The sequence below is a fragment of the Arachis stenosperma genome, chromosome 8 (genome assembly GCF_014773155.1).
Source record: "Arachis stenosperma cultivar V10309 chromosome 8, arast.V10309.gnm1.PFL2, whole genome shotgun sequence".
In the NCBI taxonomy this organism is placed as follows: domain Eukaryota; kingdom Viridiplantae; phylum Streptophyta; class Magnoliopsida; order Fabales; family Fabaceae; genus Arachis; species Arachis stenosperma.
In genome coordinates this window covers 49,529,121-49,541,783 of record NC_080384.1, presented here as the reverse complement: position 1 = coordinate 49,541,783, position 12,663 = coordinate 49,529,121, and the positions used below count along the sequence as shown (strand labels likewise).

The 12,663-nt window shown below is 31.3% G+C and overlaps 1 protein-coding gene across 2 annotated transcripts; it reads left to right on the top strand.

Moving 5' to 3' along the window:
* Positions 1-515: 515 nt before the first annotated feature.
* LOC130945006 (uncharacterized) lies at positions 516-5,754 on the top strand. Of its 2 annotated transcripts, none has more exons than XM_057873642.1 (9): positions 516-841; positions 1,049-1,251; positions 2,180-2,361; positions 2,459-2,743; positions 2,845-2,903; positions 2,996-3,032; positions 3,153-3,224; positions 3,853-4,183; positions 5,081-5,754. In XM_057873642.1, the coding sequence occupies exons 1-9, from the start codon at positions 721-723 to the stop codon at positions 5,624-5,626; spliced, it is 1,836 nt and encodes a 611-aa protein (XP_057729625.1). In that variant the 5' UTR covers positions 516-720; the 3' UTR covers positions 5,627-5,754. The 2 variants fall into 2 exon arrangements, with proteins under 2 accessions (XP_057729625.1, XP_057729624.1); XM_057873641.1 differs by having other exon boundaries at positions 1,040-1,251.
* Positions 5,755-12,663: the final 6,909 nt, after the last annotated feature.

Sequence of the window (12,663 nt, the reverse complement as noted above, 5' to 3'; positions counted from 1 at the left end):
TACATAATATTTTTTTTAAATAGTAGACGGGTACTAGAATGCGCTACGATAACACACTTGACTCTAAAACCTACACTTATAAATGATAAAAAGAAACACTATATATAACATGCATATAAATATACAAAAGAATCATGATAATTTTAAAAAATTATAAAATAAATATTAGAATTATTGATCACCGAAATATAAAAAAATAATGATAATTTAAAAAAAAATGAAATAAATAATATAACAATGATATATAGTAAATTGATATAAAACTGATATCAGAATATATAACGTAAACAGATTTGGTGTTTAAATGTAATTCGTTATAAAATAATATAACAATGATATATAGTAAACAGCTTGCAATCATTTCTCTTTTCATTATTATATGTACCCTGCTAAGGACAAAGCCACAATATTAAAATATTAATCTTTAACCTAATATGGTCTTAATTGGTTTTTTCCGGCATAATAAAGGTGAGGTAGCCTTAACACTTAACAGTAACGAGGTTTAATGTGGAACATGTTTCCCAACCCAAGATTTTCCCATTTTCCCACCATTAATCTCTCTCTCTCTCTCACAACTGTGTCCCACACTCACAGGCACACATTGCCATTTCCCAGTGGCACTGAAGTGAGTACCAACTAGACACAAACTCTTCTTAGCTCTCTTCAACTCGCAAGCTACTTTGTTGTTGTTTTCTTCCTTGATCTCACTCACTAACACACATGATGTCATCAAGCTACCACAACCACCACCTGCATTGTTGTGTTCTCCTCACATTCTTCATTTTCCACTCTTCTACTTCCTTTGTTCTCTCACAAAAAGGCCTTTACTTTCCAACTTCAGGTATATATTGTTTCCTTTTTCATACTCTCTTTACTCTTTGGAACCTAACCAAAAGTAAAGAACGAACGTTTTTGCTTACAACTATCACAATGTAGGGTGATATACTCACTCAAACCTAAAAGGCTGTTCATTTTCTTGCTAAGGTGAAGGGGTGAGTGAGTTAGTTCACTTGGTTGTACTTATGGAAGCTTTGTTTAGTTTTTGTAGGGCAAGAAAATGGAGGAAATGCTGTAAGGCTTTCTTCTAAGGGGTTAAAGCCAGAGAGGTATATTGGGTTTGAAATTGCAGCAGAACCATTTGAGAGCCCTCCATTTCCCTTAGCTGCAGAGAGAACAAGAAGAAAAGACCCTCTTGATGGCTTCAAAGTCTATACAAATGGATGGAATATCACTGACCACCATTATTGGGCTGTAAGTTCATCAAAACCCTTACTAGTAGTTTTTTTGTTAAGCATTGCTACTTAAATTTCTTGTTCTTGGACTTGCATATGAGTTTTCAGTTTTGGATTATTTGTCAAAAGGGTGGAGCTTTTTAGGTAAAGTGAGTAAGAAAGGATCATTCTTGTCTTTGAAAGTGTTACATGTTATGATGATAACCGTGTTTTCTTTGGGGCCTTTTGTAGCTTTATGCAAAATGTGAATGCCTAGATAAGCTTTTATCAAAAGAATGAACATTAAAATTATTTTTTTTGTGAGCTAGGAAAGAAAGGTAAAGGGAGAAATAAAATTTTCATTTTCAGTATTTTAGCAAGGATAGAACTGTAATTTTATGTTTATATCGCCTAAAGCTCCCTATTTGGGACAAGGCTAAAATATAATTATAGCATTCCATAGAATTCACAAGAGGCAGAGAAGGAAAATCACAAGGAGAGGTGAGATTAACACTACTCATAACAAAATCACTCAAACTAAAAATCATTTCTCATAGACATGGCAGTGTTTTGGAAGGTTTATGTAAAATCTTCATTAACAATAGTTGAAGATAAGAAACAAGTTCTAAAGTGTTAAAATCTGGTTTCAGATTTCTAGTAAACGATAATCAATCCTTATATAATTTGCTTTGTACATAACTTCAAACATATGCATGTCACATAAGAAAGCAAGATGGCAATGCAAGTCAATTACTATGAAAGGGAAACACAATTAAGTGAGTACTGAACTTTGTCCACCTTCATTTTCGCTTTTTTTTAAGAACCCTGTATTATGATGCTTCAAATTTAGTTGTTTGTATCATTCTTTAGTTTCTCTATTATGGTTATTTTAAATTTTTGTTTCTTTCTGTCTTTAATACTTCACAAACCAATTCTACTCACTACTATTTTTTCACCATAAAATGCAGTCAGCAACATATACTGCAGTTCCGATATTCGTCATTGCAGCAATCTGGTTCTTGGGATTTGGCTTGTGCTTGTTGCTCTTCGTCTCTTCTTACTTGTGTCGTAAGCGTGAGCCTTATGGTTACTCTTCAACATGCTATGTTCTCTCCCTTATTCTCCTGATATTATTCACAATTATAGCAATGTACAAATCTCTCCCCCTCTTTCTCAATTGGTTTTCTGGTTTCAGGTTTATTTTGACGTGTACTACAAGTTACTTACTTGTCTCGATGTGTTTACAGGATCGGATGTGCAGTCCTCTACATTGGACAGGGGAGTTTTCATCGTAGTACAACGAAAACGTTGCAATATGTCGTAGATCAAGCCAATTCTGCCCAGGACAAACTCAGGAGTGTCTCGGATAATCTTGTTCAAGCAAAGCAGGTTGGAATTGATAGAGTTTTTCTCCCGGCTAATGTTCAAACCGATATTGATGCGGCGCAAACAAAGATCAATGCTGCAGCTGGCACACTTGCTGAGCAAACAAAGGAGAACTCCGACAACATACAAGATCTCTTAGATTCTGTGTAATGATTTAGTATTAGGACTTTGTCTGAAATTTTTTGTGTAATCACTTTTACATAAAAACTGAAACAAACATGCCCCTAATTCCTTGAAATTGATACAGGAGGATGGCACTTATCATCATAGCTGCTGTTATGATAGTCTTGACATTTCTTGGATTTTGTGAGTCCCTCTCTATCACTCAATTCAGATGGAGAGTTTCTTGATTCCTAGTGGTATTAAATTGATGTTCTGATTTGTTGTTTCTACTTCAGTGTTCTCAATATTTGGCCAACAGCTCCTTGTGTATATGTAAGTAAGATATACTATCATATCATATCAGTTCTGTGATTTATTTTCTAGCAAACTTAAACTTCCACTTCTTGCATCATATTTTATTCTCATGAAATTCTTTGACATAAATAATTGCAGCTTGATCATCGCAGGATGGATTCTTGTTACCGGTACCTTTATATTATGCGGCTTGTCCCTCGCTCTCCACACGTAAGTCTCCTTCTCCCTCCCTAAAATCGTCAAAAGAGACATGGACAGACTGAATTAATGTATTTTGTGTCATTTCTGACCGAAAAAAGACAGAGATACTAAACGGAAATACAATTTATTTTTTTTATTTTTTATTTTATTATCACTATCAAATTTTTTTAATTATATTTTTATTATTTTATTTTTTATTCTAACTTTTGTGTGAAGAAAATAAGGTAAATTAGACTTTTTATTATTTTTTCTTTCATATATTCGGTTTACCACCAAACAAAATATAAAAACACTAATTTTTGTGTCTTTGTCTTTTGTGTCCGGTTCTAAATGACTTGTTCTCAAAACCAAATGCAGTACAAATAGAGAAGTATCATGTGTAATATCACCTAACTTAAAAGGAGATTGTTAGGGACTTGGGCATTATGGGTGCCTAAAGTCTCACATCAAGTAGTATGGATGCTTAATATTGTATTTAAGGAGAGCGGTTCTTTCCCCTTAATAGCTAGTTTTTAAGCTGTAGTTTTCCACTTTCCTTAAATACTTAACAGAGATCAGTGTAATCTACATGTGATATTCATATTAACAGTGTGAAGCTTATTTAAATTCTAACTTTTAAATATCTTGCATTCGATAGTGTGACAACAGACACTTGTGTAGCGATAAATCAGTGGAACATGCTTCCCAGTGCCACTGAAAGCACAGCCATGGATGAGATTATGCCATGCTTGGACAAAGCCACTGCAAAAGAAACATTGCTAAGAAGCAAAGAAGTAACTTCTGAGCTAGTCAATTTGGTCAACCAGATCATCACAAATGTTTCCAACATAAATTTCGCCCCAAATTTCACGCCTCTGTACTATAATCAATCCGGTCCGTTGATGCCGCTCCTTTGCGATCCGTTCCGGCCTGATCTGACTGATAGACAGTGTGATCCTCGTGAAGTGAGCGTAAGCAATGCTACAGAGGTACATTAACAGAACCTTCATTGAACTCACTACTATTGAATTTTGTAAAGAGAAATCTTAAGGGGCCATCAAAATTTATTGTTTTCACCTATTATTTAGCCATCAACTCAATTCTTTTAATCTAGTTTTTTTAGTCCAACGATCCAACAACATATTTTATCCCATGCTTTTAAATATTGATGACTAACTGATGGACAAAACAATAAATTCTGATGACTCTTTAACGTTTCTCTTTTGTAAAAGGGAACATTAACATTTTTCAGTCAACAATCAGCTAGTATTTTTCTTTTTTTCTCAGCACTAACAACTCAAATTCTTAATCTTTGCTCATTCACTATTTTATTAGCTGATTGTTGGTAAAAAAACTTCGGTTCCTTAAAAAAATTGTTTATAAAATATAACATTAAAAACCTCTCAAAATCTAGAAAGTGATCATAATGAGTTTCACCCAACCTCCAAAAAGCAGTGTCAAGCTCCAAAAGTGTAAGCTGATAAGAGGATTTTGTACTGTCACGATATTATTTTTTCAAAAATTTAAGCTGATAAGAGGATAGACATGAATGATTACATCTTTAACACGTCTTTTTTGTGTTTGCGTGAATTTTTTTCATAGACTTTCTTTCTCTATTTGTTTTTGCTTTATGATGAAATTTTTTTTCTTTTGGGGTTCAACAAGGATCGAACTTTAGACCTTTTAGTCATAAAAATCCTGATACTATTTCATGATATTAGTTCTTCTAAAAGTTTAAGCTGATAAGAAAAAAGTCACGAATGGTTATATCTCTAATATATTCATTTTCTTTCTCAACTCTGTTTTTCATCCATGTACAAATGACTAATTAAGACTACTGATGAATATACGAGACATATTGTGTTGAAGTTTGCATTATGATGCAGGTTTATAGCAACTTTGTGTGCCAAGTTTCACCATCTGAGATATGCATAACCCAAGGACGATTAACCCCTACATTCTCCACCCAAGTTACCTCTGCAATAACCGTCGCAAACGCCTTGAACAACAATGCTCCTTCCCTTGTTCAGTTACAAGACTGCACCTTCGTTCTCGAAATTCTTACCGAGATATCAACCAACCATTGTCCTGATCTAAGCCGTTACTCCAAATGGATCTACATTGGATTGGTTATGATCTCTTTCTCCGTTATGTTCTCTTTGATCTTTTGGTTTGTGTATGTAAGAGAGCGAAGACACCGTTTGTATGCAAAAGAATCTAAAGGATATACTCCTCCGCGAACACCAGCACGGGGATGGATACCAGGACGAGCACAACCACCACCTCCACCACCACCACGACCGGCTAGAAGATCGTTGCCAGCACCGGCGCCACGAAGATCGTTGCCAGCACCACCACAGCGACCTGCACTACCGGCACCATCAGTACATGCGCTTGAGCTTGCTCAAGTCCCTGCATGGGGACAAGGATGATTAAGAAAACTATGTTACTGCCATGTCCTAGAATTAGGTGCAAGAACTTGTTTTAGCTACTTTTTGTGTATTGTTTGTAATTTTGTAACATCTTTGTATGACACTGACACTGGTAAGAATTTGTAATGAAATGCCATCATTTTACATGTCTTCAAGGATGCTATAGCTATGCGTATGTATAAAAAGTTGATATATGTATTGAGGTGAAAATTCAGGTGCAGTCGACTTCATGTGAAGTTGATAACTGAGAGCCGTTTGATAATTTGACTGATTTGACTAAATTTTTATCTAACGACTCTCGCTATCAACTTCACGTGAAGTCGATTGCACCTGAGTTTCCATCGTATTTTGAGGGGTTAAATAGTAATTTATACTAAAATTTAATTTAAAAAAAATTCAAATTATTGTCAATTCAAATAATGAACGACAGTCATAGAGCAAGTGTATTGATTTTTTCAATTTTCTTGTCTCCTCAAATAAATGAATCGATTTGTTTTTTTCAATTTTAACTAATCGCTCGTGATAAAATCAGTTGATTTTTTCAATTTGTTTTTTTCATTTTACTTTTGTTTGTTTAACTGGAGACTTTTGTCAACTTATAGTTTTTTTTTTAATAATATCCTACATATGATTTTATGATAGTAATGTGGTTTCATTTTATTTTTTATTTTTCAAAAAAAATTAAGACAACAATAATGGTAATAATGCTTTGTTATGTGCATATGCTTGAATAATGTGTGAAGGAAGAAGAAATTAAAAAAAACGATAATGTTAAGAAAATTTAAAAAAATTAAACTTATTTTATTTAATATTTATTAATTTTATTAATAATTAATAAATATTAAATAAAATAAATTTTGATTATTTTTTATTAATTTCTTTAATCATCAAATTTTTAGTGTAAATATATTTTTACATTTTCAGTCCATCAGAATTTGCCACATGTATACATCATCTATAATACATAGTTTTTTAAAGTTTTAATTTAAAAATATATATTTGCATTAAGAGAACAAAATTAAAATACTATTTATTTTGATTAATCTCACAATTATTACTATGTATTGTATATATTTAATAAATAAAATAATGAATTAATAGACACTCTAAAAAGTCTATTAATTTACTATTTTTTTTTTAGTCACCAAAAAAAAATTTACTATTTTTTTAATAATATAAATTTTTAAATTAGATTTGTTATAAACATGAATGAATACACATTGACAAGCGTGGGATTCGTGCCCCACAAAAATTTTAAATTTTTTAACACTATAATATAAAAAATAAAAAAATATGAGAATATATTATACCCTTATGTTATATGTATGTATAGGTACATAAATTCACATGCATACACATGTATTATTATTGGCAACCACGGAAGTGCATCATATATATAGAGAGAGAGGACTGAAAACAAACCGAACTGAAAACGAGCCAACAAAATTTAAGTTTGGTATACGAAAATTGAGTTTAGTTCATGTTTTAATTTATTTATATTTGAGACTATTTGTAAAATTTAATATTATAAAAAAAATATTGAATATAGTTGGAGTTATTATTAAATTTAGTGTCGGATATTACCGATGGATATAGTGATAAATATAGCAGTAGATATAGTGTCGAATTTTTTGACAGTTACGAGTGAAATTTCGTTTCTCAAAAAATTTACTATCGGAGTAAAAATTCCATTATTAAATCTGATGGTAAATAGTCGTGCAAAATTTTAAATTATTAGCACCAATATTACGACAAAATTTTCTGATAACGACAGGCTTTAGTAAAACAAGGCGTTTAGGCAACAACGAATATCTTGTCAGCGGATATTTTCGTCGGTAAACCCAACAGTAAAATTGGAGTAAAATTCAAACACGAAACTCTTTTCCCTCACTTCTACGAACTCTTTCTCTCTTCTCTTCTCATCTCTCGCCTCTTTGTTTCTCATCTCTATTTCACTGCTCCAGAAGCTGCCGCCGTCACCACCACTACCTGGAGCTGTCGTAGTCGCCACTGCTGCACGTCGTCCTCACTGCTGTTGGACCTGTTGTTGTTGCCGCCGTTGTTGGTGTCCGTTTCTGTCGGAGGTCCTCACTTTGTCGCTGTCATTACTGCTTTCTATCACCACCATGCTTCCATCATCCTGCAGCTACCATTAGAGATAATTTTGTTATAATTTTTTTATTGTTTTATATTCTTTTAGTTTAGAATTTTGTTAGGTGTTTTATACCATCGGATACAATCCGACAGTACTCAATATTTTTCTTGTAGTGTAAACTTAACTTACCAAAAATTCGCGAATCGGTTCGAATTCATGCGCTAACAACTAACAAGAACATAATTTATAATTTTATATAAATAAAAATATATGATTCTATCATAATTATATATAAAATACAAAATATATTAATATAAATAATTTTTTTTCAAACTAGCTATAAAACTATAATATATATAGTTCATTATTAAAGTTCAAACTCGACTTATTTAATATATGAGTTTAAATTCAGGCTAAGTTTGATTTATAAATTCATAAATTTATCTTATCGAGCTGTTAATGAGTCGAATTCAAATTTACTCATAAGCTAACTTGATTCACTTCCAGTCCTAATTATTCTTATATTTATATTTATATCTACATAGACATTAAAGTAATAAGGCAGGATAAGAATAAAATAAAAAATAATAATTTTAATACCTTCAATTACGTATTGTACTTAAGCAAAACTAATTAAATAACTTTTTACTGTTATCTTATATATAGTCATTAAAAAAATATAATTAAATAATTGTGTAAAAAAATTTATACTATCAAAATATTAAATTAAACTCTAAAATAGATTAGATAGTTCAATTATAGAGCCAATTAAAATATAATATATGTTAATAAAAAATAAGGGTAAGTATTATTTTGGTCCTTAACATTGAGGGTTAGAATCGAAACTGTTCCAAATATAATTTTTTATTTAGAATCATCCTTAACGTTTTTTTTATATTAAAATCGTCCTTTTAACTTTTGACGGACAAAAATACCCTCCACTAACTACCACCAGCACCTCCCTTACTCCACCACCACCACCTCCCTTCCTCCCATCAAATATTGATAAAATCAACACACAACAATAACAATGTCAAATTCAATAACACATTATTCAAATTTAGAAATAACAACATCAAATTCAACAACAAAATCAACACACAACAACAATAAAATAAAAATAACAAATCAAAATCAGAATTAGAAACAAAAACACAATCAAAAACAGATACAGAAGCAGAAGAAACAAACGCAAGAAGCATAAGCAGAAGCATAAGCAGAAGCAAGAAGTAGAAGCAGAAACAAAAACGGGAAGGTGTAGCGGCGAGGCGGCGAAATGCAGATCAGAAGCAAGAAACAGATCAGAAGCCGAAGCAGAAACAGAGACCAAAGCAAAAAGTAGAAGCAGGAAGGTGTAGCGGCTAGGCGCGAGGCGGCGAGGTGCAGATCAGAAGCAAGAAACAGAAGTCAAAGCAAGAAGCAGATCAGAAGCCGAAGTAGAAACAGAAGTCAAAGCAAGAAGCAAAAGCGGGAAGGTGCAGCAACGAGGTGGTGAGGAGCAGCAGCAAGGAGCAGCCAGCGTCGTCCCCCTTCCCCTTTCCCCTTTTCCTCCCCCCATCCCCCGCGCGTCCTTTCCTATTTCCTTTCTCCTCTCATCCTCGTGTCCTTTTCTCTTTTTTTTTTTAAATTTCATAATTTTTTATTTTATTAGGATAGGGGTAATTTAATAATAAAATTATAAATTTTATTAAAAATGACGATTTTAATATAAAAAGAAACGTTAAGGACTATTTTAAATTAAAAATTATGTTGGAAACGGTTTCGATTTTAATTTTTAACATTAGAGATCAAAACAATACTTACCCTAAAAAATATCTTAATAGCATTTGTTATATATTAAGATTATTAATTAGGCAATAATTCTGTCTCTATATTTTTATAATATTATTTCATACATAGTATTTTTATACTATATATTTGCATGAATTTATTTAAAAAAATGACATTATCAAAGTAAAAGTATATAATATTCATTTTCTATTAATCAATAAATTGATAAATTTTTATAAAAGAAGATTTTATAAATAAATAAATAAATAAAATAAAACAATGCATCTATTAAATTAGTTTTTGGTAATTTAATTTTTTTTAAAGATAGAGAAATTTAAACCAGCGATTTTTAAGTGAGTATGGATAGATTATGTTATTTGAACTATAGTTTCTTGACGGCAATTTAATTTATTACTATTCAAATAAACTTGAAAATTAATATTTTTAAAACAATTGTAAACAAAATTCGTTAATATTATAATGAAAGTTTGCCCACCATTGATTCCTGCAAGAATGAATTATACACACATGCATGCTGTGTAGCTTTGCACCCAAAACTTGAGTCATCCCCAATCTCATGAACTACCATGTTTCCCTTTCAACCAACCAATTTAGTCTTCACAACTGTCAACCACATAGGTTGTTCCACTAACTATAGCCACCTATGATTTAATTTACTTTTCTTTTGGTGAGTGGCTATCATCAATTACCATCTATGGTTATCTAGACTATTCTTCTAACATGTGGCTAATATTTTAATTAATTCTTTCATTATCTTTAGGTAAAAGATTTCTTATTTCAGAGCTTACCCCTCTTCTAAGATAAAATAACTTATTAAATATTATCATATATACGTAATTTATTTTATCAAATAATATAGTTAAACTCGTTTTCGAAAGATTATTAGTCTTTAAATTGGTTAGAGAATAATTTTTTAATTTAATTTATTTTTAAAAAATTTGAAGTTAGTCACATTATTCTACTATCATTTTTATTATTGACGGCATCAAAATTTACTAATATAATATATTAAATAATATTATTCTGACTGCAATACACTTGACAGTTTTAATTAGTTGATAATATGATAAGCTTATAAAATTAGATCAAATCAATTCGAAGAAGATTTTGAGACGTTAAAATCTTTTAATTTGAGGTTAATTTGATCTAATTTCATTAATTTATTATATTAGTAACCAATTAAAAATATTAGGTGGTGTTATAGTATCACTTAAGGTATAACATCAGCAAATTTTGACATCGTCAATAATAGAAGTACGAAAAAACTAAAGTGATTAACTTAAAATATTTAAAAAATGAAAAATTTACTTAAAAAATATTTCAAAAACTAATTTAAAAAATAAATAATCTTTCATAGACGAATTTAACCATTTACTCTTATTTTGATTAACATGCAATTACCAAAATTCATAAGAGCATTGTACATCATATATTATACAAGGTAATGGTCAAATTTGTCCCTTAAAAGATCATCGTTCTCCAAATTAATCTCCAAAAATTTTTTTAATCAAATTCATCTTTCAAAGATTTTAAATTAATCGAGTAAGTTATTCTATTTTTTTTTTTTTGTTGACGACGCTAAAATTTGTTAATGTGACATGCATGTCAAGTGATACTACAACACATACATAAGAGTCTTAATTGATTATTAGCATGATAAGTTTATGAAATTAGATCAAATCAAAACCTAATTGAGGAGAGAACTTGAGGCATTAGAATTCCTCAATTTGAAATTGATTTGATCTAATTTCATAAACTTATCATGTTAGTCGCCAGTTAGGACTATTAGGTGTAAGTCCTGCTAAATTAGTAAATAATTAGTTAATAAATTAAATTATAATAAGAAAAATTAAAAATATGAATATTATATTAAATTAGGATATAGCTCACTAAAACAATAATTTTGACACCAATTTCAAAAAATTTGGTTCAAAATTGAGTCGAATGGGCCGAACTGATTGAACAAGGCCCAAAAATGGGCCCAAGACCAACAAGTCAGCCCATTCATTAAGAGAAGAAAACACTCTTCTCCTTCTTCATTAAGCACAACGCTGAAACAGCCAAAGAGGAAAGGAAGAGCTTCTCAAACCCTAACACCATATACAAACCATTGTATCTCTTCCATTCGAACTCCGATCGCCGCATTATTTGCGGCCACGCGACCATCGCGTCGAGCTTTATGAATTCATCGGAAAGATTTCATAGGTAAGCCACTCTAACTCTCCAGCCTCTCTATCTCTTAATTTTCAAAATTTAAGAGAATCTAATATGAGAATTTGTTGATTTTGGTTCTCTAGGTTGTTCAATCTAACTTGTGAAACTTGTTGGATTTGGTTCATTTGGTTTGTGGGTACGGAAAGGATCACTAACTCTAGTCAATTTATTGAGATTGTTGATTGGGTAATGAGTCTTGGATATATGTATGTGTGGAAATGTGAATTTAGGTGTGTATACACATTTTGGAACTTGATTTTGGGCATTGGAAGGCTTGGAGGAGGATTAGCGTCAATGCTTTGGTGATTTTGGACTTGTGTGGCTTTGGTGATTTGCCTTGGTAATACGTGAAAATCGGCCAAAGTATAGTTTAAATTTCACGTATATAATATATAATGTTATGTGAAGACTTAGGCTAGTTGATTTTAAGATATGAATGATGTATGAGCATGTAAATTGATTAGTACTTAATGATAAATGATGAGTTTTTGCTTGATTGTTGATGTTGGAATTGGGCTGTTAAATGATGATTTATTGGTTCTTGTAAAGTAGGAAAAGGAATGAACTGAGTTTGTCGTGGTATGTTGGTGTATGTTGTGACTAAAGTCACGAGAATTAGGTATGATATTAGGTACATATTGATATATAATTGATTAAAAGAGGTTGTGAATGACTTTGGTAAAATAAATGGTATGTGGCTATGCTAATTATATGTAATGGAAGTGTGACTGGAGTTTGGTTTAATGAAACTTGAGGTTTGGAGCTTTTGTGTAAAATTGATATTTGGCCAAATTTCGGCGAAGCATAACTTGGCTTCCGGACCCCCAAATGATTTCAAATTTGTTTTATATGAAAATTGGGTCCCTGAAGTTTACGCCGTTAAAAGAACAAAAGAAAAAAGATTGGAAACGAAAAAGTTATGAGCGTCGAAAGTTTA

Coding starts and splice junctions, on each gene's coding strand:
- LOC130945006 (XM_057873641.1), top strand. CDS start 721: ATGATGTCATCAAGCTACCACAACCACCACCTGCATTGTTGTGTTCTC. Junction 1,252..2,179: donor CTGACCACCATTATTGGGCT/GTAAGTTCATCA, acceptor CATAAAATGCAG/TCAGCAACATATACTGCAGT. Junction 2,362..2,458: donor TTATTCACAATTATAGCAAT/GTACAAATCTCT, acceptor ATGTGTTTACAG/GATCGGATGTGCAGTCCTCT.